The 26,764-nt window shown below is 47.6% G+C and overlaps 1 protein-coding gene across 2 annotated transcripts in view; it reads right to left on the bottom strand.

The window, feature by feature from the left end:
- Positions 1 to 26,764, bottom strand: part of TTF1 (transcription termination factor 1) — a 36,307-nt gene that overhangs the window by 1,768 nt on the left and 7,775 nt on the right. For both annotated transcript variants that reach the window (XM_048512089.1, XM_048512090.1), the window contains exons 3-10: positions 24,501 to 24,748; positions 21,988 to 22,173; positions 18,642 to 18,720; positions 17,771 to 17,901; positions 10,254 to 10,476; positions 6,648 to 6,737; positions 3,937 to 4,002; positions 2,068 to 2,153 (exon numbers count right to left, since the gene is read on the bottom strand). In XM_048512089.1, the coding sequence (XP_048368046.1) occupies positions 2,068 to 2,153; positions 3,937 to 4,002; positions 6,648 to 6,737; positions 10,254 to 10,476; positions 17,771 to 17,901; positions 18,642 to 18,720; positions 21,988 to 22,173; positions 24,501 to 24,748 (1,109 nt within the window). The remainder of the gene's footprint in view (positions 1 to 2,067; positions 2,154 to 3,936; positions 4,003 to 6,647; positions 6,738 to 10,253; positions 10,477 to 17,770; positions 17,902 to 18,641; positions 18,721 to 21,987; positions 22,174 to 24,500; positions 24,749 to 26,764) is intronic.

Below are 26,764 nucleotides of genomic sequence, written 5' to 3'. Positions count from 1 at the left end.
GTGGGGGCGGAGGAAGAGGGAGCCAACCGGTTTTTTCTAAACTAAAACTCCTCAGCATCTGTAAGCTAAATTCGCTGCGGCTGGCACTTTGGCGACATAATTAGGGGCTTGGGTTTGCACTAATGGGCACCCGGTCTCAAAAAAAAGGTTCCTCACTGGCCACTGGTGTAGCTGCAAAGGGTGAAGTTCAATGCTCCACCTCCACGCGGAAGCTCCGTTAAGACCTTGGGCCGTCACAGGCCTGCCCTCAGAACTCTCTCTGACCATGTGGAGGCAGGCAACGGCAACCCACTTCCGAATGCCTCTAGCCTTGAAAGCCCTAGGGGGCTGCCATAAATCAGCTGTGACTTGATGGCACACACACACACACACACACAACTGGAGAGAAAGATCCTTCTGCAACTAGCTCATAATACTTTCAGAGAAGAAGAAGAGTTTGGATTTATATCCCCCCTTTCTCTCCTGCAGGAGACTCAAAGGGGCTTACAATCTCCTTGCCCTTCCTCCCTCACAACAAACATCCCAGAGGTGGGGCTTGGGGAGGAGAGTCTCCCAGAAGCTGTGACTAGGCCCAAGGTCACCCAGCTGGCGCAGGTGGGAGTGTACAGACTAATCTGAATTCCCCAGATAAGCCTCCACAGCTCAGGCGGCAGAGCTGGGAATCAAACCTGGTTCCTCCAGATTAGATACACGAGCTCTTAACCTCCTACGCCACTGCAGAACAGTTATGATTCAAATCCTGTGTAGCACCTTAAGAGCCCAGCGAGATTTTGGGGGCATGAGTTTTCAAACTCAAAGCTCCCTTTGCCAGACAAAGTCAGAACGGAGCTCAGGGATTCTGTATTCCACTTGTACCTGGACAGCCCCTCAAAAGCTCCTCAAAAATCTCTATTGGTCTCTAGGGGAATATGCCTTTATTCAAGTCTCAGCTCTCATAATAAAAACTCAAGCTGTCGCCAGATTCCACGGGCCGCCTTCTTTCCTAAAGAGACAACACACTGAGGACAGGCGATGGCCCAATTCAATTTTGCTGCGCTTTGCCTCGGGTCCTCTCACCCTGTTCAAATGCCCCGGCTGGTGGGGAGGGGGGCGACGACTTTGCATTCATCCGTTAGGACTGTCAGGAGCCAATCCTTTCTCACCACTGTGTTTCCCCCAAAATAAGACAAGGTATTATATTAATTTTTGCTCCAAAAGATGCATTAGGGCAGTGATGGCGAACCTATGACACGGGTGCCAGAGGTGGCACTCGGAACCCTCTCTGTGGGCACGTGCACACATTGTTTATCATGTGGGGGGTGGAAAATTCACACCCCTCCCTACACACACATCTAGGGCTGGCCTGGGGCTACTGAGCACGCACGCGGTACGCACTGCAGTGAGAAGGAAGGGAGTGACTGGGGTTGGCGAGACTGGTGCCTGTGCTCCAGGTGGCTGCTGCCTGCCAGCTGGGGCAGAGGAGGCAGAGATGCTGGAGAGACACAGAGCGGGTGAGCTGCGGATTCTGTTGGGAGGCTAGAGCAGGCTGGACCCCTGCCTCGAAAGCTGGTGGGCGGAGGGAAGAGGGAGAGCCAACCGTTTTTTTTTCTAAACTAAAACCTCAGTATTCAGGCTAAATTCACGTGGGTTGGCACTTTAAGCATGAATAAGTGGGGGTTTGGGTTGCAATTTGGGCACTCGGTCTCAAAAAGGTTCGCCATCGCTGCATTAGGGCTTATTTTCAGGGGATGTCTTATTTTTTCCCCGTGATTTTGCACCCCCACGCGACTGTGATCAGCTATGCTTGTGGGATTCTGTAACTAGGGCTTATTTTTGGAGTAGGGCTTATATTTCAAGCATCCTCCAAAAAATCCCAAAATATCATGCAAGGGCTTATATTCGAGGTAGTTCTTATTTGAGGGGAAACAGGGTACTTTGGGGGCAATCTCGTGGGATGCGGGGAAGCCAACGGACCCTTCTCCCTGTCAAAACATTTGTGCATGTGTCTGAAAACTGCCTTGGTTTGAAGCCAAATACAGGTAAGGGAGAAAAATCCCCCCAAAGTATAAGCCAGAGGAAAAGGCTCACCTGGAAGGGTCTTCTGGTTCCAAAAGGGAACATGAGTAGCCTTGAGCTTGTAAAATCTCCCCTGGATGTAATCTGGAGGGACGTCTCTGGAAGGGGGGGGAAACAGACAATAATTAATTGTGCAACAACATTGAAACATTGAATTGTGCAACAACACTGAAACATTGAATTGTGCAACAACATTGAAACATTAAAACCCATGCAAAGGCACAATCTGTGGAACTCCACACAACATTATGAATATGAAACAGACTGGCACCAAGCGATACCTGCACAGTAATAAACCAGTTACTATCCAGAAGGGCCAAGGAAATTTGCTTCCTGGTGATAGGGTGCGAACATTGACTTTGCTAAAACTCCCCCATCCCATTGTCCTTCTATAGCAGGGGTCTGCAACTTGCGGCTCTCCAGATGTTCATGGACTACAAATCCCATCAGCCCCTGCCAGCATGGCCAATTGGTAGAACACGGCCATACAGCCTGGAAACAACACAGCACCCCAGTGATTCCGGCTGTGAAAGCCTTCGACAATACATTGAACATCTGGAGAGCCGCAGGTTGCAGACCCCTGTTCTATAGGGCACAAATCACACACCTGTAAGTGAAACAGGGTAAAAAAGCTGCAATCGGTTGTAAAGGTTGTGGGTGGGGGAGAGAGGTGTGCCTCGGACCACCGAGGGTCTGAAGCCGCTATTAGTTGTCGGAGTCTATGAAGAGAGGATTCTGAAGGGATTCACAGATGGGCTCAGCTGAACTGGAGGACTCCCCTATCACTACTGGAGAAAGCTGTGGGTAAAAAAGGTGGAGACCTGAGACTGGACTTTTCAGTGCTGGCCCCAAGGTTGTGGAACCCCACCCCCACCCCAAGGTGCATCACCTTCTCTACATGCTTTTAGAAAACTGGTAAAGGTGCACCTATTTTCCCTGGCCCTTGGCTGAAGGGATGGTTTCCCCCTTTCCGTATTATGATGATTTTTAAAAACAGGTTTCGTGATTTTAATAGGTTTCTATGAATTTCAAACATATTTCATTGTTAAATGTCAGAAATTGCTTTGTAGTTTGTGTTGATTTTATGAATTTAATGGAGTCTTATGATGTAACTGGGTCCCGGAGATGCCTAGTAGGTTTGGAGCTGGATGATGGATGGATGGGATGGATGGATGGATGGATGGATGGATGGATGGATGGATGGATGGATGGATGGATGGATGGATGGATGGATGGATGGATGGATGGATGGATGGATGGATGGATGGGTGGGTGGGTGGGTGGGTGGATGGATGGATGATAGATAGATGATAGATAGATAGATAGATAGATAGATAGATAGATAGATAGATAGATAGATAGATAGATAGATAGATAGATAGATAGATAGATAGATAGATAGATAGATAGATAGATAGATAGATAGATAGATAGGATATAGATAGATAGGAGCGATAGATAGAAGACTCCAGGAGCCCAAGTGGTTTTCCAGATAGCCATGGATCATCCCATCAGCCCCTGTCAGCATGGGGCCATGCTGGCAGGGGCTGATGGGATTTGTAGTCCATGAACATCTGGAGAGCCGCAGGTTGCAGACTCCTGGGCTAGCCACAGCTCTTCTGAGCTCGTTCAGCCCCACCTACCCCACAGGGTGTTTGTTGTGAGGGGGGAAGGGAAAGGAGTTTGTCAGCCCCTTTGAGTCTCCTATAGGAGACAAAGGGGGGATACAAATCCAACTCTTCTTCTTCTTCTAAGTGCATGTCCTACAAACCTGTGTAAATTCCCCAGTTTGACTTCAGAGCAGCACAGAAGCCATGCCAGTTCACCTGTGAGGAAGAGAGTTGAGTACACCGAGTCCACATTCAAATTGTGGATTTTTACCCGATAATGCTGGAGAGAACTTCCCAGTCGACTTCATTGGCATCCTCAATGTTCAGATCGTGCAACCTGAAATACAGAGACAACTGAGGGTGTGTGTTTTTTTTTAACTCAAAAATTCCGCAATGACCAAATGCCTGCAGAAATAAACAGTTCCCGGCTTTTCATTCACACCTCGTGGATGACCAACTTGGGTTTTCTAACTTCTTGTGCACGTATACAGCAGACGGCAGCTGCCTCTCTCCTCTCTTTTCTGTTGCTGCCATCTGCACCATGGAAACTCAGATTGTAAGCTTCCCGGTTCCAGAACTATGCTCCACCCTGCAACTAAGGGACTGCTAACCAGGGGACTCGCTTCTGCATCTTGGTTCCATGACGGGCAGCAGGGGTAGGGAACCTTTAACACTCAAAGAGCCATTTGGACCCGTTTTCCACGGGAAAAGAAAACACTTGGAGCCGCAAATAATTTTTGACATTTAAAATAAAGATAACACTGTATATATTGGGTTTTTTACCTTTTACTCCACTCATTCTGAGAAGCGCATGGATGCATGGGGCCAGCGGCTTGGCCTTGCCGGCCACCGGGAAAGCGCCCGCCTACGCCAACAAGCTGCTGGCCAGAGGAAGCCCGTATGCGCCGCTGCCCAGCCGGCCACGTATTTCTCGCCTCGGCCACCTGCAGGGCGGCAGGTATGGTAGCGATGAAGCCGGGCTGCCACCGGCTCAGGAGCCGCGAGTGCAAGGGCAGATGCCGGCCGCATGCGGCTCTCGAGCCGCAGGTTCCCTACCCCTGACGGGCAGCAAGGTGCAGCAAAGTGCCCCACGCTCATCTGGTGGAGGGAATACTCAGGAAACATCCCAGGGCTGCCCCCCCCACATTTACCTTAGTGAAACAGAGCAGGCTGGAGAAGCAGCCTGTTCCCTTAAGGCTGAAAACAGACTTTACGAGCCCCAGGGACTCATGGGAAGTGTAGTTCCCACCAGGCCATTTTCAGCTTGAAGAGAACAGGCTGCTTTCCCAGGCTGAACTAAGGAAAGGGAAGGGAGCGGGGCAGGGCGGAAAACACAGGGGGCGCACCAGGCACATTCTGGCCCAGCTACGCCTCTGGTCAGGGCCCACACCCTCTGCCTTCCAGCAAAAACCACAGAGCTCCAAAAGAAACATCTAGCAAGAATGAAGAACATCAAAAGCGGCAGTAAGAAGTATTCAAGTTAAAGAGGCAGAGAAGCATCTTCGAGATGCTTTGTAGCAGGCCTGTGGCGTAGCGGCTAAGAGCAGTGGCGTAGCAGCAGTGGCTAAGAGCAGTGGCTAAGAGCAGGTGCACTCTGATCTGGAGGAACTGGGCTCTTGATTCTCAACTCTGTCACGCTTTGGAGTTGTGGGAGGCTTATCTGGGGAATTCAGGATTAGCCTGGGCACTCTTAACACACATGCCAGCTGGGCGTGACTTTGGGATAGGTCACAGCTTTTCAGGAGCTTCCTCTCAGCCCCAACCCACCTCACAGGGTGTTTGTTGTGAGGGGGAAGGGCAAGGAGATTGTAAGCCCCTTGAGTCTCCTACAGGAGAGAAAGGGGGGATATAAATCCAAACTCTTCTTCTTCCTGGTCAAACTGACATTACATGGCTTGACTAATGGTGCTATCCCAGGCAGTTACTCCCTTCTGAATTCAATGGGCTTACAAGGGAGTAACCGGATAGGAGGGTGCTGGCAGCCTGGCAAAAATAATACATTCTTTTTTGAAAAAATTAAAAATTATTTCTTAGAGGGAGGGAGGAGGAGGAGGGAGGGAGGGAGGGAGGGAGGGAGGCAGGCAGGCAGGCAGGCAGGCAGGCAGGCAGGCAGGCAGGCAGGCAGGTGGCGGAAAACACTCAAAATCCAGTAACTATTTTTTAAAAAGGAACACCCCCCCACCCCCCCACACACAAAGATATAAAGTTGAAATAAAATATAACACCACTGGGGCCAGATCTAACCATAAGTTTCTATAAAATGTTCAGAATACCTAAAAATACTTCTCTATGTAATTGTTTTCTGTGCACCAGTACAATCAAATATTTCTAAAGCCCTAAGACAGTGGTTCTCAACCTTCCTAATGCCGCAACACTTTTATACAGTTCCTCATGTTGTGGTGACCCCAGGCTGACCAGACGTTCTGCCTTCAAACAATTTGTCCCGCGTCCCGCAGGTTATTTCAATTGTCCTGGATTTTTGAGGTTGCCGCGATCGCCTTTCTGGGCTTTATGCTGTTTCGCTCACTCTGTCACAGGGCAGTAAAATGGCAAGCTCCCAGAAGGTAGTGCAAGGCCCGGGCGTGCTGCGCGTGCACATGTATGATGCTGCGGCGACAAGGCGCTGCCACCTAACACCCCGGGCCCCGGAATTCACATCTGGTCACCTTAGGTGACCCCCAACTCTAACATTTATCCATTTTACAGATGGAGAACACTGATGCAGAGACCCCTGTGAAAGGGTCTCGACCCCTCAAAGGGGTCGCGACCCACAGGTTGAGAACCGCTGCCCTAAGATCTTCATCGGGAGGGAAGGCAGCACGTACAGCCGATCTTGCTGGGATTGCCAGAAGTTGGCTGCAGCCTGTGGCTATTCAAGCACAAGGTCCTCAATCCATCTATTTACAGCACGTGGGCATTTATCTCTCAAGAAACACGCTCCTAAAAATTCAACAAGTTTAATACAGGAAACAAAACAGATACCTTTCAATCAAGTTGATCTTGAACTGCAAATTTTCACGCCCCGACGCCATCACCCGCCCTCTGGACATCCTCTTGGTAACAATTGACATCCTAATGTTAAAAAAAAAAAAAGTCCAGAAAAATTTCATCAACAAATTGATTAAGTCCCCTATTATATATCGGGGTGTTGTGAGCTTCCTCGGTTGTATGAGTTATAGCTTCCAGCAGCATTTTCTCCCGTTGCAGGCAAAACGGCCAGGAGAAAATGCTACTTCAGAACACGCGCCATACAGCCCAGTTCTGTGAAGCCTATGGTTGTTATGACATAAGAATTATATAAGAACTAGCCTGCTGATCAGACCAGAAAGTTCATCTAGTCCAGTTATTCTACGTTGGTCAGATTGGCCCACCAGGTGCCTTTTGAAAGTTAGCCTGTGCATGGATGTGAAAGTAGCAAGGGTTTCTCTGCTGCCAAGCGTCTTCCTGAGTTACCTGGTTTGTTAAGGCATTTGCAATCTGAGATCAAGGAGGATCAAGATTGGGAGCCAGAGATCGACGTCTCCTCCATAAATCTGTCCAAGCCCTTTTTAAAGTTATCCAGGTTACTGGCCATCACCACCTCCTGTGGCAGCATATTCCAAACACCAATCACACGCTGGGTATAAATGGGAAGTTCTCACACCCCAATGATTCCAGCCGTGAAAGCCTTCGACAATACATTCCCCAATGTAATTCCTGTTCTTTAAAACAGATTTGTTATTTGTGAATGTCAGGGATGGTATCCGCCCTCCCTGCAGTCAAACGATTCAAAGCTCAAGGCCACACCTGGCCAGAGGAAGCATCCTTTCATATACCTGTCCATCTTATGTTAATGGACCTATTGCTCTAAATCTCTGTGCTTGGTAACATAGCTAACAAGGCGACCTCGCCTTGGGCCTCTGAAAGGTGGGAAGGAGGCATGGGGGCTTCTGGCAGAGACTGGGCAGAAGACGATCGCTTTGGCCTTGAGACACTCAGAACTCCATAAGCTTTTCACACCTTGTCGTTCTATTAATCTGTGGGAAGATGGGAAGGGGTGTTTGAGCAGGGAAAGAGGGGAATAAATGTGTCTGCAGGAACCGGGATCCCCAGATCTGGCTTCCTGCAGTCTGAGTCCTTGTTGCCCACCCAATAAAGGCTTCACCAACGTGTGATTGGTGTTTGGAATATGCTGCCACAGGAGGTGGTGATGGCCACTAACCTGGATAGCTTTAAAAGGGGCTTGGACAGATTTACGGAGGAGAAGTTGATTTATGGCTACCAATCTTGATCCTCCTTGATCTGAGATTGCAAATGCCTTAACAGACCAGGTGATCGGGAGCAACAGCCGCAGGCCATTGCTTTCACATCCTGCATGTGAGCTCCCAATGGCACCTGGTGGGCCACTGCGAGTAGCAAAGAGCTGGACTCTGGTCTGATCTAGCTGGCTTGTTCTTATGTTCTGATTTTCAAATCCAGAGTCAATTAATTGATCGTTTTGCCAAAACCTAACAGTTAACTCAATGCCACCTGATGAACGGAAAGACCAGGATTCAGAGCGTTTTCTTTTAGTTACAAGCTCACTGGGCAACTTCCCCAGATCCTGACTTTTTCTGGACGCAGGTGAGCATCTATAAAACCTACTTCACAGGAGGATTTTCTTTGGCAAGGGAAACAGAAGGCGATGGTCGAACATCTTGCATATTAAAATGCACTGCAGGAACACAAAAGAGAGAACTCCCTTAATTTGCGTTCAAAGGACTTCACATGTATTGTAGGATTTTAAATATAAGGATTTAGGTTAGGCAGATTTTATTCCACTTCTGCTGGAAGTCGAAGAGGAACGGGACCAGCCAAAGGTGAGCTAACAGTAGCAGCGGAAGAGTTGGCTTTTATACCCGTTTTTCTCTCCTGTAAGGAGACCGAAGGCGGCTTACAAACTCCTTTGCCTTTTCTTTCTCCAGAACAGGCTCCTGGTGAGGTAGGTGGGGCTGACGGGTTCTCCAGATTACAGTCCGCTGCTCTTAACTACTATAATTAGTGGTATGGTTCTGGTGCATATTCCTCCAGATACAGTGGATTACATATTCCCATCAGCCCTGCCAGCATGGGCCACAATTGGGGGCTGATGGGAACTTGTAGTCCATGTAACATCTGGAGTGTTGTAAGCAAGGTTCGGCCACCATTACGGTACTATACTCATGCTGGCTCTCAGAAGATAGATGATGAACAGGGATTGTGCCGTGCAAATACCTGAAGGGCTTTCAAGTGGAAAGGTAAAGACTTGTTTCTCTGCTCCTCCAGTGGGCAGGACTCGATCAATGAATAATTTATTACAGTCATGGACCAACAGAGCGAACCATACATACCGGTAGTTTAAAGTTATCTGGTCTCATTATATGATCTCCTTCTCAAGACATTGCGGTAGAATACTGCATCTTTCAATCCACTTTCAGTGCACTTTGCCAGCTGGATTTTACTTCGGTGCGAATGTTAAAATCCACTCTGCCAACGACATTGTGAAAGTGGGATTGAAAGTGCTGCTATTCTTGCATAAAAGCGCGAAAGGATCATATAGTGCAGGGCTAGATCTTAAAGTTTAGGAGGCCAGATTTCAAGCAAACCCAAGGAGAAACTTCCTAATGGGGAGAGTAACTCAATGAAGGCCACAACCACATTCACCTATCTCCAATTCTAATAAAGAAGGAGGTCGCCTTAACGTATCTTCGAGTAAAAAGCCCAAACTGTAGCACACATAATTTTTTTTTTGTCATTTTAATCCTATCAGGTAGTGATTTTTTGTATATTTTGCACTTTTGTTGGTTTGTGTATTTTGCTTCTTACACTTCTTAGCCACAGCTCTTTTAAATTGTAATTGTTATGTCTTGGTTTATCTTACTTTGATGTTCTTTCCCTCGAATGTATAATTCTGCAGGCATGGTTTATGTTAATTTATCGGTATAGCCTCTGTATTAGACTGTGATGGGCTTATGGCAGGGTTCGGTGTTGCCGTAACTTTCAGGATAAATTAGCGTGGATCTACATAATTCCCATCAGCCCCTGCCTGCATGCCCAATTGGCTGGTGGGAATTGTAGTCCATGAACATCTGGAGAGCTACAGGTTGCAGACCCCTGCCATATAGGCCGTCACAGTCAATACAGAACGTGTACATTCATAAACATATGCTGGCAGGGGCTGATGGAAATTGTAGTCCATAGGCCGTCACAGTCAATACACAGAACGTGTACATTCATAAACAAAATGCTGGCAGGGGCTGATGGGAATTGTAGTCCATAGGCCGTCACAGTCAATACAGAACGTGTACATTCATAAACAAAATGCTGGCAGGGGCTGATGGGAATTGTAGTCCATAGGCCGTCACAGTCAATACAGAACGTGTACATTCATAAACAAAATGCTGGCAGGGGCTGATGGGAATTTTAGTCCATGCACATCTGGAGAGCCACAGGTTGCAGACCCCTGGTCTATCGCTAACGCAATAAATGACCTACCAACCTACCAATGAAGACCACAAGAGAAGCTAGGTAAATCACAGCCAGCAGAGGATTCGAACTTACACACCTGCCCCACCCTCCTTCAGGACTTACCACTTCTTCTTGCACTGCCTCCAGTGTCTGGTGCCCACCATGGCTTCGACCTTCACCCACGAGATGCCCTTGTAGAGATTCTCCCGCACCACTGACAGAGCTTTGCCTTCATTCTCCTCCTCCAGAGCTGAGCAGAACTCTCTGCAGTTTGCCCGCAGTGTCCCTTCGACAGCCTGAATGAGTTTCTTCGTCTCCTCTTTGCTCCAACGGCCGGACTTGGGCTCTGAAGTCACAAAAGAAGCAAGAGATACTTCAAAGGAACGGGCCAGGATATGGGGGGGCCATGAGCAGAAAGGACCCTTTTTTTTTGGCAACAAGAGAAGAAGAAGAGGAAGAGTTTTGGATTGATATCCCCCCTTTCTCTCCTGCAGGAGACTCAAAGGGGCTGACAATCTCCTTGCCCTTCCCCCCTCACAACAAACACCCTAGAGGTGGGTGGGGCTGAGAGAGCTCCTGCAGAAGCTGTGACTCAGCTCCAAGGTCACCCAGCTGATGCAGTGTGGGAGTGTACAAGACTCAATCTAAATTCCCCAGATAAGCCTCCACAACCTCAAGTGGCAGAGCCAAATCGTAAACCCGTCTCCTCCAGATTAGATACACGAGCTCTTAACCTCCTACGCCACTGCTGCTCTACTAATCTGCTGCTCTACTAAGAGGAAGACAACCACCAGAGCCAGAAAAATGGACCCAACGGCTGTGGCTCTGACACCCTTCCCTGTATTTGAAGAGGAGGAGGAATTTGGATTGATACCCCGTAAGGAGTCTCAAGGCAGCTGACAAACTCATTTCCCTTCCTCTCCCCACAGCAAACACCTTGTGAGGTAGGCGGGGCTGAGAGAGTTCAGAGAAGCTGTGCATGGCCCAAGGTCACCCAGCAGGTTTTATGTGTGGAATGGAGAAACAAACCCAGTTCACCAGATAAGACTCTGTTGATTCTCTGCTGTTTGAGCCTCCACTCTTGCACAAGAGCAGCAGACTCTGATCTGATGAACCGGGTTTGATTCCTAGCTCTTCCGCAGGAAGCCCATTGGGTGGACTTGGGCCAGTCACAGTTCTCTCAGAACTCTCTCAGCCCCAAAAGGTGCCTGTTGTAGGGAGAAGGGAGAGGAGTTCATAAGCCACCTTGAGACTCCTTACAGGGGAGAAAGGCTGAGTATAAATCCAAACAACAACAACAACAACAACAACAACAACAACAACAACTCCTTCTTCAGGGATTCCTATTCCAACTTGTAGCTGACGAAGGCAGCTTTGGCTGTCAAACATTGCACCCCGAAAATCTTGTTGGTCTCTAAGGTGCTCGAACCCAGGTGTTACACTGAGGGAGACAACCAAGAGTGGGGGAAGGAAGCTGCAGACACAGGTGACAACAGATGAATCCCAAGAAGATACCCATGCAGTCACCATGAGGAAGCTAAGAAAGTCAAGAGATGAAGAGATAGAAAAAGTGCAGAGAAGGGCAACGAGGATGATTGAAGGATTGGAGCACCTTCCTTATGAGGAGAGGCTGCAGCGTTTGGGACTCTTTAGTTTGGAGAGGAGACGTCTGAGGGGGGATATGATTGAAGTCTATAAAATTATGCATGGGGTAGAGAATGTTGACAGAAAGAGAAATTTTCTTTTCTCACAATACTAGGAACCAGGGGCATTCATTGAAAATGCTGGGGAAACAATTAGGACTCATAAAAGGAAACACTTCTTCACGCTAACGCGGTGAATGGTGTTTTTTGGAATATGCTGTCAGCTACAGGAGGTGGTGATGGCCACTAACCTAGATAGCTTTAAAAAAAGCGGCTTGACAGATTTTATGGAGGAGAAGTCAATTCATGGCTACCAATCTTGATCCCTCCTCCTTGGATCTGAGATTGCAAATGCCTTTAGCAGACCAGGGTGGTGTGCTCGGAAGCAGCCGCCGAGAAGGCTCCTTGCTTTCACATCCTGCATGTGAGAGCTCCCAAAGGCACCTGGTGGGCCACTGCGAGTAGCAGAATGCTGGACTAGATGGACTCTGGTCTGATCCAGCAGGCTAGTTCTTATGTTCTTATGTTCTTATGATGAATCCCAAGAAGATACCCATGCAGTCACCATGAGGAAGCTAAGAATGTCAAGAGATGAATCCCAAGAAGATACTCACATGCAGTCAAATTCATGAGGAAGCTTAAGAATGTCAAGAGATTGAATCCCAAGAAGATACCCATGCAGTCACTCATGAGGAAGCTAAGAATGTCAAGAGGATGCATCCCCTAAGAAGATACCCATGCAGCCTTCACCATGAGTGAAGCTAAGAATGTCAAGAGATGAATCCTAAGAAGATACCCTATGCAGTCACCATGAGGAAGCTAAGAATGTCAAGAGATGAATCCCAAGAAGATACCCATGCAGTCACCATGAGGAAGCTAAGAATGTCAAGAGATGAATCCCAAGAAGATACCCATGCAGTCACCATGAGGAAGCTAAGAATGTCAAGAGATGAATCCCAAGAAGATACCCATGCAGTCACCATGAGGAAGCTAAGAATGTCAAGAATGCATGGGAGACCTGGATCCTCCCTGAGCACATATCTTGATTTTCAGAGTGGAAGAAACACATGTGAACGGGAGAAGGAGGAAGAAGAAGAAAGAAGAAGAGTTGGATTTATATTCCCCCTTTCTCTCCTATGAAGAGACTCAAAGGGGCTGACAATCTCCCTTCCCTTTCCACTCCCCACCCCACCCCCAACAACAAACGCCCTGTGAGGTAGGTGGGGCTGAGAGAGCTCAGAAGAACTGTGACTAGCCCAAGGTCACTCAGCTAATCTGAACTCCCCAGATAAGCTTCCACAGCTTAAGCGGCAGAGTGGGGAATCAAATCCAGTTCCTCCAGATCAGAGTGCGCCTGCTCTTAACCACTATGCCACTGCTGCTCCAGGAAGGAGATCACAGACTCTTTTGGAGAGTACATACCCCTTCTTTTGACAAGGTAGGCCAGCTCAAGTGACAGACTGCAGTTTTGGGGGTTTTTTTTAAATGTCAATCACAGGTTAATTCACATAAATATGCTATATCTGTCGCAAGCTCAAGCAATATGCGGTAAATACAAGAAAAAAAAGACAAACAGATGGATCTCAGCTACAGTAATAAAAACCATCATGCCTTGTTGTCACCCAAATGTTCACAATAAAGTTTAACTACACAGACTCTGGTGCTGCTTGAATTATTTTTAAATAGTATGTATAAAATCGGCTGTTGGGGATTTGGGGGGCTGTGTGGCCGAGGTCAGGTAGTTTTTGCTCCTAATCTTGGCTGGCATCTGCACACGGTAAGACATGTGAGAGAAACACACCTTACTGTGACAACGCCTCTGAAAATGTCAGCCACAGTTGTGGGCGAAATGTGAGCAGCGAACACCACCAGACCACAGCCACATAGCCTGGAAAACACACAACAGCCGGTTGATTCCAGCCGTGAAAGCCTTCTACATTATGTACAAGTCTTGATTTGGCTCTGTTTTTGGTTTAGATCAACATTTAAATCAGAGTGTAGCAAACATCAGATCAAATTACGTATTGCTGTTTAAAATAACAAGCAGATGCTCTGACTTCTCTTTGGGAAGGCTGTCTGAAGGCAGGACAGGTAAACTACCGTATACACTCGAGTATAAGCCAACCCGAATATAAGCCGAGGCACCTAATTTTACCACAAAAAACTGGGAAAACTTATTGACTTAGTATTTCAGGGTGGAAAGGTCGCAGGACGCCGCCCCGCGTCGGCCGCAGAGAGGGAAGGATGAATGCCCGCGACCCAGCTGAGTATACTGACTCGAGTATAAGCTGAGGGGAGCTTTTTCAGCATAAAAAATGTGCTGAAAAAAATCGGCTTATACTCGAGTATATACGGTAGTTTGAAATGATCCTCCAGCTTTATCCCCCCTGTAGGGGCTAGTCTAGTGGCAGAAGAGCCTCCATTCCTGTCTGCAGTATATCAGAACAAACTGGGGATCCTTACTGGGAGGGATCTATGTGAGTCCCAGCCTCTTTCTACACCACCAGGCACTGAGATGCTGAACAGTTATTTTTATTTTAACCAAGGATAAAAGTTTCAGAGACGGGGCAGACTTCTAAGGCCGATTCTACTGCCTCGTTATCGTTTTTAGTATGCCGCAAATATTTATCAAAATGCAGCTAACCCATATTTCAAAATTATTGGGAAGCAGCATGGGTTTAGAACACTTTATAGTTCCAAAGTCCATTGCAAGTGCTAATTAGACACACACAGAAGAAGCTGCTATAAAATAACACCATCTGTTTCTTAGAACAACAGCTGGCAAGATAAAAGTGGATCTTAAAAAAAGAGAGAGTTAGAGAAGAGATAATTTCAGCATTGTTTTCCTTCAACTTGCATGGGGTAGAAGTGGGCCAACTCTGTTTTGGCGCTAGGCAAGTTCAACAGCACAGAGTCTAGTGCGTTAATTCCCACTGGATTTTTTTTTTTTTTTGCAAAATTGCAGGTTAAAAATCAAGAGAACAAAGCATAGTCAAGATTATCCAGTCAGAGAATCCTGGAGGATTTGAGTGTAAGGAATTCCCAATCATTTCTCTCCCTCTTACCCCCAATCCCCTGGGGATTCCCAATGTGTAGATTGTAACATCTGCATATTTGGATGGCAGATATAAAATTCCAATTTATTTCCAACAGTTTTTGGTCAAAGATACATGTCCAGTGATGTGGCTCACTGCATAAGATACGGACTTTTTGCAGAGGTTCCCAACGGGATGCCATAGGGCAGTGGTGGCGAACCTTTGGCACTCCAGATGTTATGGACTACATCTCCCATCAGCCTCTGCCAATTGGCCATGCTGGCAGGGGCTGATGGGAATTGTAGTCCATAACATCTGGAGTGCCAAAGGTTCGCTACCACGGCCATAGGGCCTATCAAGGGTTTCCAGAAAATGGATGGGGCTGGTGGAGCTTTTCTCCAGCAAGGCTACTGACTGACTAGGGCGGGGGTCTGCAACCTGTGGCTCTCCAGATGTTCGTGGACTACAATTCCCATCAGCCCCTGCCAGCATGGCCAATTGGTGAATTCCGCAGGGTCTGTAAAACGGTTTTGTTCCACCGGGCTTTTGGTGAGGCCGGTCGCGGATTCCCCCTCTGGGATGCCACCTGTGTTGCGTGCCATTCCACCATCGGCACGCCCAATATAACATCTAATCTACACTGCTCCCCTGTCCGGCCTTGGGTTCGGGCGCCATATACTTATATATTTCTATGATTCTGCTATATTCTTGCTGTATTGTACTGTTGCTGCTATTTTTATGAATTTTGTACATTGTTTTAACCTGATTTAATTTATTTTATTCTGTGTACTGTTGTGTTGGCCTATTGTATGTAGTACTGTGTCTGGCCTAGTGTACACCGCCCAGAGCCCTTCGGGGGTGGGCGGTCTAGAAATTTGATATATAAATAAATAAATTGGCCATGCTGGAAGGGGCTGATGGGAATTGTAGTCCATGAACATCTGGAGAGCCATAGGTCGCAGACCCCTGGACTAGGCAGATTTTTAAAAATATAGCTTTGCCAACGGCGTGAGGATATTCATTGTGTGACTGAGGGTAAACTGAGCAGCCATTCTTTGGCCTGCGGCATAGAAAATACAATGGTGGGGGTTGTGCACTAGGAATCAATGCAATGTGAGCAGTGCACAAATACTGGCTAGCAGCCAGTAGGACTAAACAGCTAAGTAGCTAGTGTGAACAGAGCCCGCAAATGGGGCTATGAGCGTGTCTCATAGCCCCATTTGCAGACTCTGTTCACACTAGCGATGGAGTATTGTGTTCAATATTCAGTCCTACTGACTGCTGGCCATTGGTCCTGTTGCAACCATTCTGTGGCGGCACCCACATACTTTTGTCAGAATTCCAAAGGTGCCTGCAGCTCAAAAACGTCAGGGAGAAGCAGTGGCGTAGTGGCTAAGAGCAGTGGCTAAGAGCAGGTGCACTCTGATCTGGAGGAACCGGGTTTGATTCCCAGCTCTGCCGCTTGAGATGTGGAGGCTTATCTGAGGAATTCAGATTAGCCTGTACACTCCCACACACGCCAGCTGGGTGACCATGGGCTAGTCACAGCTCTACAGAGCTCTCTCAGCCCCACCCACCTCACAGGGTGTTTGTTGTGAGGGGGGAAGGGCAAGGAGATTGTAAGCCCCTTTGAGTCTCCTACAGGACAGAAAGGGGGGATATAAATCCAAAACTCTTCTTCTTCTCTAAGGTAAATATTGCACAGAAAGAAACATCAAAGAACACAATGAGGTGAATGGGCTTTAGAAGACGAAGAGTTGGATTTATATCCCACCTTTTTCTCTTATAGGAGACTCAAAGGGGCTTACAAACTCCTTTCCCTTCTGCGACCACTGCCTAATTTGGGGGCAGCATTGCTGATGGTTAAAAAGGCATTCCCCAACCCACAATCCTGGGCTACAAATAGCACTGCAAACAGCACAGGCTTGTGACTTTGGACTTCCAACATAAGCATGACCAACAGCTGGTAAGATTTGGATTTGATAGTTCCTGCGATTTCTACATTATTTTCTCTCTTTTTCAGGCATCGAGAAGCAAATTCTGTTTTGGTTAATTCTTTGCCGAGTCAAGGCTAAGTGCCCAGTAGTTCCACGACACCGCCAGAAAACTGAGATAAGCGTCTTGTTGACAAGGTGGATTTTGAATGTGCGGAAACCCTGACTTGAAGGCAAATTAGATTAGCTCCTGTTGAAGTTCTGGGAGGAATTTTGGGAGCACCCTGTTTAGAGACAGTTTCCAGAAAAGACACTGAATTATATAATACCGTAAACCAGGGGTGGCGAACCTATGGCATGGGTGCCAGAGGTGGCACTCAGAGCCCTCTCTGTGGGCACGTGCAAACAGAGTGCCCCCCCCCCCACATCTGGGCTGGCCTGGCCTGCTGGGCTCAATTATTAGCATTAAACCTAAGACCTAGTTTTGGGGAAGCAGTGTAGGTAACCCTGTTAAACCCCACTGATTTTCATGCGAAGAACTAAAGCGCAATCCTGTACCTGGGAGTAAGCTCGGTTGCTGGCAATGGGGCTTGCTTCTGAGTAAACCCTCCTAGGGTCGTGATTCACCCATTGGAAGAGTTGCACGGTTGCTTCAAAGCAAAGCCACCGACTACCACAAAGCTTACTCCCGAGTAACGCACGCCTCGGAGCCAACCGTTTTTTCTAAATGAAAACCTCAGTATTCAGGTTAAATTGCCGTGTTCTCACTTTGCGATAACTAAGTCGGTTTTGGGTTGCAATTGGGCACTCGGCCTCGAAAAGGTTCGCCATCACTGCCGTAAACTATCAACTTTTCTCAGTGCGCGTAATTTTAAAATGCAGAGCTCAGCTCTCCTTTTCGCAGAGTCTGGACTGCGCCGGAAGTGGGAAAGGGGGGCAGAATCTTGCCTTGTTGTTTTAGGGTGGATTGCACTCAGCCCTGGTTTTGAGGATCTGGGGAAAGGGAGAGAGAACAGAGAACAGCGTACCAGACTTCATCTGAGAGTACTTCAGCGCAACCGAGTGGCTGGTTCGAGACATCAGTTCAGAAATCCTCTTCCAGTTGTTGCCATACATGGCCTGATACTCCATCAGTTTCCTCTTCTCTTGGTCAGAATACCTAGAGGGCGGGATGAAAGCATCGGTGACAAAGCCGAGCAGAAATAGGGAACATTTCCATTTCAAGAAAAAGGAGAAGTTGTTTTTTTGTCCAATTGATTACGGATGAAAAGTGGTTTATCTTTAACATTAATAGTAGAATTATCAAGGAATTAGTTTATAGGTTTTTTTCCCAGTATTAGATAGTCTGACTGAACATAAAAACTGAACAATGGGTTAAGAGCTCGTGTATCTAATCTGGAGGAACCGGGTTTGATTCCCAGCTCTGCCGCCTGAGCTGTGGAGGCTTATCTGGGGAATTCAGATTAGCCTGTACCCTCCCACACACGCCAGCTGGGTGACCTTGGGCTAGTCACAGCTTCTCGGAGCTCTCCCAGCCCCACCCACCTCACAGGGTGTTTGTTGTGAGGGGGGAAGGGCAAGGAGATTGTAAGCCCCTTTGAGTCTCCTGCAGGAGAGAAAGGGGGGATATAAATCCAAACTCTTCTTCGTCTTCTTCTGATATTGCTGTTATACGTTATGTTAATTGATATATATAACAAAACCTCCTATTTCTGATATCTGAACCGCTCAGGATTCAGGCAGGGACAAGATGAAGAATGGGATCGTCCAAGAGGTACCTGAGAGGTCTGTCAGGATATTTCCATGGTGGGTATCTGCTGCAACTAAAGGCTGGAATCCTGCCATGGGTAGAGCAGAAGTAAGGATTGCTAACTAAGTAAGTAAGTAAGGATTTCTTACCTTTCCCTGGAGTTCCTGGGGTCAAAGATTTTCCTTGCTCTATAATATACAAGTCTCCAGGGTCGGGGAATTCCTTCCGCTGCAAGAAAATGAAACCAAGCCTTAGTTAAAGACACCACACTGATGCCGACAATTCACTTCAGGTTATTGGGGGGAGGGGCGGTTTGAGGCCTACGTTCTAATCCACAAGTCATCTAGATTCAGTCAGACAGCGGTTCATGATACGGCCGGATGAGAATCCATCTCAAAGACTTTGTGGCTACAGTTAAGCTGAAGCAGTCTCTGGAATTCACAAGGTTTTTTAAACAAGAAGGGGGAATCATTTACTCCGAATTCCGAATTCATACCTGCCGGATGTTCAGCTCCCTGTGTGCCTGAAGTGCTCACCTATTGGGTAAGTTTTCTGCTCTGTTTTAACATCAGGGTTGCCCTTATATTGTTTGGACCCGCCGTCCTTCCCTTTTTCTGGTTCGGGGGGACGGTTTGTTAATAGGTCTTTCGGCGCCTTTATTGTATTACCGCTGTTTTAAATGGGATTTTACTGTTTATTTAGTAATTTTAATTATTGGAGCCTAGGTAAATTGTTTTTATTGTTTGCTCCTTGTTAGTATTGGATTGGATTTTATGTTATAAACCGCCCAGAGCCCCTCGGGGGATAGGGCGGTATAGAAAACGAAGCAATAAAAATAAGTAAGTAAGTAAGTAAGTAAGTAAGTAAGTAAGTAAGTCAGTCAGTCAGTCAGTCAGTCAGTCAGTCAGTAAGTAAGTGTCCCTTGTGCTACTGGAATGGAAAGAAGTGTTAGGTAGCAGCAGCAGCGTAGGAGGTTAAGAGCTCGTGTATCTAATCTGGAGGAACCTAATCTAATCTGGGTTTGATTCTCAGCTCTGCCGCCTGAGCTGTGGAGGCTTATCTGGGGAATTCAGATTAGCCTGTGCACTCCCACACACGTCAGCTGGGTGGCCTTGGGCTAGTCACAGCTTCTCGGAGCTCTCTCAGCCCCACCCACCTCACAGGGTGTTTGTGGGGGGTGGGGGGCGGGCAAGGAGATTGTAAGCCCCTTTGAGTCTCTTACAGGAGAGAAAGGGGGGATATAAATCCAAACTACTCCTCCTCCTCTCCTTCTTCTCCTTCTTCTTGCTGGCCCTTACGCTATCCTCCCCAATCAAAAAGGATCCCACAGGTAACTGACTGAGCCCATTCTTCCCCTTTTCCCCCACCTCTTCTTTCTTCCCGCATCCTCCCAGATATCTCACTTTTGCCAAAGCTGAGTGTCGCAGGGGTCACCAAGATGCAGGCATGTTGATGGCACACAGGTGGCATGGTTACTCGCATGCTATGTGTAAGCCTCAGTATCACTGTTTCCCCGCCTGTTTACTCAGCTTTGACTTGTCAGGGAGGAGCAGTGGAAATCTCTCAAGAATGGCAAAATTTATCGTTATCCTAACAGCCAAAGAAGCTGCCCTTTTTGCATAAATATATTAACAAAACAGTCTGCAAACTTACAACGCACTTCACATTTAAGCAGAACTAATGCTGATCAAATTGTTACTGGTTGAACGCTATAATTACAACTATTTACTCATTTTTTGTAGATTATACATTGAAAATACATTGTAAATTGTACACTGAAAAACCTTGACCTGCCTGTAAGTATTTTCATGTTTTGGAAATCAGTTTTACATGTAAATTGTAATTCTTTGTAACAAGTCTTTATTTTGTTTCTTTTCAGAACAGCCGTGAAGTTTAACGAGGCCAGTTAATTATCTGGATTCTGGCTAGCTGTTATCATTGTGTTTTGATTATATTGCCGTGCCGTTCTAACTTGTGTATCTATATATTACTCCAATGGGAGAATGTAAACAATTTTTCCAAAACATTTTGTTACTGTTTGTAAAATTATAGAATTATTTTGGTTACTCATTAGTAAATTGCTACTCCAGTGGGAGAACTAATTTTTGAAGTTATCATTGTAGCCTGTTGGGTACAAGTTTTCTTCATTTTCAATTTAGTGTGTACCTTCCCCTTTTTATTTATGTATTTATTTATGATCAATTTTGTATACCGCCCCTCCCCCGAAGGGCTCTGGGCGGTGAACAACATAATAATAACAACAATAACATTAAAATCCCAATTAAAACAGCGAATTGATTAAAATACTACGGCATCCGACAAAAACTTCATAAAACATAGTAAACCCACCCTGGAAAACAGACCCAGAAAGCTAAGGGCCCCATAAAGGGGGGGGGGGAGGAGGGGGGGCACACATCAGCGGTCGGCCCTTCCGAACGCCCGGTGGAACAATTCGGTCTTACAGGCCCTGCGGAACTCTCCAAGATCCCGCAGGGCCCGGATAGCTGGTGGTAAAGTGTTTTGCTTAGCATGGATCAAGTGACGGAGCCAGCAGAGGTAAGAGGGCTGGACCAGGACTGTGGAGAACCGGGTTCTAATCCCCACTCTCCTGTGAAGTTCAGTGGGTGACTCTGAATCAGCCATTCTCTCTCAGCCCAAGCTACCTCACAGGGCTGTTGTGAGGATAAAATGGGAAGACCGCAAGACCCGTTGGCAGGTCCTTGGAGGAAGGGCAGGATGAAACACGATACTTCCCACACACCTCCTTAAAAGAAAATCTTAAAGAAAAATATGCACCCTTTAGAAACTGCAGGTGATTGGGGAAGGCAATGGCAAACCACGCCGTGAAGGAAGTCTGCCTAGTAAATGTCATGGCGTGGCATCATCCCAGGGGTCAGAAATAACCTAGTGCCATGATGGCGAACCTCTGGCACTCTAGATGTTATGGACTACAATTCCCATCAGCCAATTGGCCATGCTGGCAGGGGCTGATGGGAATTGTAGTCCACAACATCTGCAGTGCCAAAGGTTCGCCACCACTGGTTAGTGCTTGCATAGAGTTTGGTTAATTCTTTAATTTAATTCTGCAACCTTTACCTGTTATCTAGAAAGTTACTCAAGAAGTTATAATTCTCAGAGGTGTTGAAGATCCCTAGAATCAGTGCACAATTTAGCAAAGTTAAGCACTTTTAAGAAAGAACCAGACTTGTGAATGGGAGGCAGTGGCGTAGCGCCAACGGGACAGGGGGGAGACGACACCCTGGGGGGAGCAGCGGCGGAGGCATGGTTGGAGCGTTCCAGGGCGGGCAGTGCCGCGGCAGAAGCACAGAGCGTGCGCACGCCCTGGGCACAGTTTCCCCCAGCTCCGCCTCTGATGGGAGGGTTAGACGCAGAGGTCGCTCCCTCCAGTCACAGTCAAGGGGGCTTCAAAATGCTCTGCGTTGGCTGAATCACACCTTTTCTCTACCGAGAACCAAGCTGTAGCAGAACCCTCACCGATCCTGATGCCGAACAAAAGCCGGGCTTTCAGCTTGTTGATGGCTGCTCGGTCTTCCGGGAAGCGCTGGGTGAACAAGAGCTTCTCTGCACTTTCTATGCCGCTCTCCTGCAAGAAGTCCTCCACGTTCTTTTTCAGCTGGTCGTTTTCCTTCTGGGTAAACTTGCCAAACTTTACTGAAACACCTGCATTAAGGAAGGAAGGAGAAAGTCATGCATCAAAATGTGCTGCGGGATACAGTGATTCCACCCAGGGGCAGCTGGGTCACTGTTGCAGCACATACAAGAGAGAAGAAAACCAAGATGGAGGCCAGGATCCCAATCTACTCTGGGAGGGCAGCGCTTGAATATCATCCCAGTGAGAAAGGAAGACTACAAATTATGTGAATATGTATCTGGGGGGTGGGGGGTGGGGGCTGATTCTCAAAATCTCCTACCCCAAATAATTTTGTTGGTCTCTAATGCATCAAGTCTACCTGTTCTACTGCAGACCAGCACACCTCCCCCTCTTAAACTATCTCATTACACCTCCCTTTGGAGATCACAGAAGCACAGAGTTGGAAGGGAGATACAGGGTCATCTAGTAAACTCCCTGAACAATGGAGGAAAATCTCAACTACCGCTCCCTGACCACACATACCCAGTGACCCCTGTTCCAGCAGTGGTGTAGTGGTTAACAGCAAGTTTGCTTTAATCTGGAGGAACAGGGTTTGATTCCCCGATCTGCCGTCTGAGCTGTGGAGGCTTCTCTGGGGAATTCAGATTAGCCTGCGCACTCCCACACACGCCAGATGGGTGACCTTGGGCTAGTCACAGTTCTTCTGAGCTCTCTCAGCCCCACCCACCTCACAGGGTGTTTGTTGTGATGGGGGAGGGAAAGGAGTTTGTTAGCCCCTTTGAGACTCCTTACAGGAGAGAAAGGGGGGATATAAATCCAACTCTTTTCCTTCTTCTTTGGAGAATCACAGAAGCATGGAAGGGAGACACAGGGCCATCTAAATTCCCTGAAAAATGGAGGAAAATCTCGACTACCTCCCCCTGACCACGCATACCCACTGACCCCTGCTCCAGGCCAGAAGATGGCAACCGCCCATCAGGATCCCTGGCCATGTGAATTTTCTTAATTCATCCACTTAAGGGATGTACCTCTCATTTCTCAATTAGCATCTTTTTTTTTGCTGTATGCTCTGTCCTTCAGAAACGTACTGCCGCAGGGGCACCTGAAGCTCTGCCTGATTTGGTGTTTCTATTTTGTACCCAGCGCTTCAGCTTAAGAACATAAGAGCATAAGAAAGAGCCTGCTGGATCAGACCAAAGTCCATCTAGTCCAGCACTCTGCAACTCACAGTGGCCCACCAGATGCTTTGGGGAGCTCGAATGCAGGATGTGAAAGCAATGGCCTTCTGCTGCTGCTGCTGCCGAGCACCTGGTCTGCTATGGCCTTTGCAATCTCAGATCAAGGAGGATCAAGATTGGTAGCCACAGATGGACTTCTCCTCCATACATCTGTCCAAGCCCCTTTTAAAGCTATCCAGGTGAGTGGCCATCACCACCTCCCGTGGCAGCATATTCCAAACACCAATCACACGTTGCGTGAATAAATGTTTCCTTTTATTAGTCCTAACCCCCCCCCCACCACCACCACCACCATTTTCAATGGATGCCCCCTGGTTTTAGTATTGTGAGAAAGAGAGAAAAATTTCTCGGTCAACATTTTCTACCCCATGCATAACTGTATAGACTTCAGTCATACCCCCACCCCACCCCGCAATCCACGTTGCTTCCTGCAATCCGCGTACTGAAAATATGGACATTGAAGCTGCATCCTCAGTACTCCAAGTTGACAACCCTGCCCTGGCTGGAGAAGTCGAGACTCCTCAGTGCACCATTTGGGGAAAAATTCCATCGCAGGCTGGCTTCCCAGAGAGCAGTGGGCTCAGGATACAGTTGCTTAGCCCTAGTGAAGTTTAGGAAAGGTTCCAGAGACCAACGCATTAACCATAGGTGTCAAACCCGCGGCCCTCCAGATGTTATGGACTACAGGGGATGATGGGAACTGTAGTCCATAACATGATGCTGGCAGGGGATGATGGGAACTTTAGTCCATAACATCTGGAGGGCTGCGAGTTTGACAACTGTGCATTAAACTGAGGAGAAAGGCAGTTCCATGCTAGAAGAAGAAGAGAGGAGTTTGGATTTATATCCCCCCTTTCTCTCCTGCAGGAGACTCAAAGGGGCTTACAATCTCCTTGCCCTTCCCCCCTCACAACAAACACCCTGTGAGGTGGTTGGGGCTGAGAGAGCTCAGAAGAGCTGTGACTAGCCCAAGGTCACCCAGCTGGCGTGTGTGGGAGTGTACAGGCTAATCTGAATTCCCCAGATAAGCCTCCACAGCTCAGGCGGCAGAGCTGGGAATCAAACCCGGTTCCTCCAGATTAGATACACGAGCTCTTAAACCTCCTACGCCACTGCTGCTACCTAACATAATGGCCTCCGAACAAACACATGCATACCTTTTTGCTTGAAATTTTTAAACCGGATCAGGTCTCGTCGGGCCATCTGTTTGACGGCTGATGCAGACAGATTCCTCACGTGGGGGATGAACTCCTCCAGTTCCTGGGTGGCCTTATCCAAATCGGGCACGGCAAGCTTATCACAGTCCAGATACTCATTGTGCTCTATGAAGAATGACTGACTGACTGGCTGAGTAGGACCCTTTGTGGGAGGCAATTCCCTCCCATCCTTGGTGGGATCTGGTAACCTGCAGAGGAAGCAAAACGTATCACGTCGCTGGGCTGGATGGAAACATAATGTGTCGCTCTGGGCTGTTTCACCCCAAAGGATGGAGAACGGCAACCTCATTGCAAAGTCCCAGGTTCGAAACACATCCCTCCCCTGTAGTTAAGAGTTACTGACGGTCAATCTGACGTTGGCAGATCTGTCAGTTAAACAGTCCAATGGCACCTTAAAGACAAATAACACGGATTTCAATGGGAGCTTCTGCAACCCAAAATTCTAGCGCAGTGATGGCGAACCTTTTCGAGACCGAGTGCCCAAACTGCAACCCAAAACCCACTTATTTATCGCAAAGTGCCAACACGGCAATTTAATCTGAATACTGAGGTTTTAGTTTGGAAAAAAACGGTGGGCTCCGAGGCGTACATTACTCGGGAGTAAGCTTGGTGGTAGTCGGTGGCTTTGCGTTGAAGCAACCGTGCAACTCTTCCAATGGGTGAATCACGACCCTAGGAGGGTTTACTCAGAAGCAAGCCCCATTGTCAGCAACCAAGCTTACTCCCAGGTAAAGTATTGTGCTTTATTTATTTATTTATTTATTTTTTCGATTTATTATACCGCCCCATCCCCGTAGGGCTCTAGTTCTTCACATGAAAATCAGTGGGTTTAATAGTGCTTAACAGGGTTACCAACACTGCTTCTCCAAAACTAGGTCTCAGGTTTAATGCTAATAATTGAGCCCAGCGGCCCAGGCCAGCCCTAGATGTGTGCATGGGGGGGTGTGATTTCCCCCCACATGATGAACTCTGTGCGTGCCCACAGAGAGGGCTCTGAGTGCCACCTCTGGCACCCGTGCCATAGGTTCGCCATCACTGGTCTAGCGGCACCTAAAAAGGGGGAACAGACCTCCTCCATTGTCAACCCCACTTTCCATCTAACACGTTTTTATTCCAACCTTCTTCCAAGGGACTCAGAGTTCTCCTTTTCCCTGTTTTATCCTCACAACCCTTCTAAAAGAGAGAGTGGATAACTCCAGATCACCCAGCCAGCATCATAGCAGAGTCAGGATTTGAACCCAGACCTCCCACTTCCTAACCTGGCGCTTGCAAACTGCCTCCCTCCCCTTGCTTCTGGCAATCTGTCCCCCAGCTGTGCTTTTCTTTCATCCTTGCAGCAAAACTGAGAAAAAGATCTTTGGAGATGTACTGTTGAAGGTTTTCACAGCTGGAATCATGGCTGTTGTGGAGTCTCTGGGTCGCGTGGCTGTGGACAGGCAGTTTTACTTCCAATCGGTTGTTGTGGGAGTTGGTTGTGCCTTCAGATCTTGTTCAACGCTTGCATGGTTGGCATCTTCAGAGGTGTATCACAGAGGAAAGTCTGTTACACACTGTAACAGACTTCCCTCTGTGAGACACCTCTGAAGATGCCAGCCACAGATGCAGGCAAAACGTTAGGAACAAGATCTACCAGACCACAGCCACACAGCCCGGAAAACCCACCAGAACCAGTTGAATCCGTCCATGAAAGCCTTCGACAAGACATTAACTCCAAATGTTTCACCCGATTCTATGGCTGGTATCTTCAGAGCATGTCACGGTAACGTGCATGTCTCTGTCACGAAGACATTTTGCTGTGACAGACCTCTGAAGCTGCCAGTCATAGATATGGGCAAAATGTCAGTAGCAAAAACATCAGGAGCCACACAGCCTGGAAACCCCACAACAGCCAGACCTTCAGAGAGGTTACGAGGAGGGGGTTTGTGGTTTCCAAGAGTGCAGAAATCCTGATTGCACATCCATTTTGTTCCTAAAAATACCCTCTCCCAATCTCTACGCGTAAATCTGAGTTTAAACAAACGAACTCATCTCAAAAAGGATATCGGAGACATAGAAAAGGTGCAGAGGAGGGCAACGAAGATGGTTGAGGGACTGGAGTACCTTCCTTATGAGGAGAGGCTGCAGCGTTTGGGACTCTTTAGTTTGGAGAGGAGGTGTCTGAGGGGGGATATGATTGAAGTCTATAAAATTATGCATGGGGTAGA

This window comes from Sphaerodactylus townsendi, linkage group LG12 (assembly GCF_021028975.2).
Source record: "Sphaerodactylus townsendi isolate TG3544 linkage group LG12, MPM_Stown_v2.3, whole genome shotgun sequence".
NCBI classification, from domain to species: Eukaryota; Metazoa; Chordata; class Lepidosauria; order Squamata; family Sphaerodactylidae; genus Sphaerodactylus; species Sphaerodactylus townsendi.
Note: the sequence above shows the minus strand (reverse complement) of the source record. Positions and strands in the feature narration are given on the sequence as shown.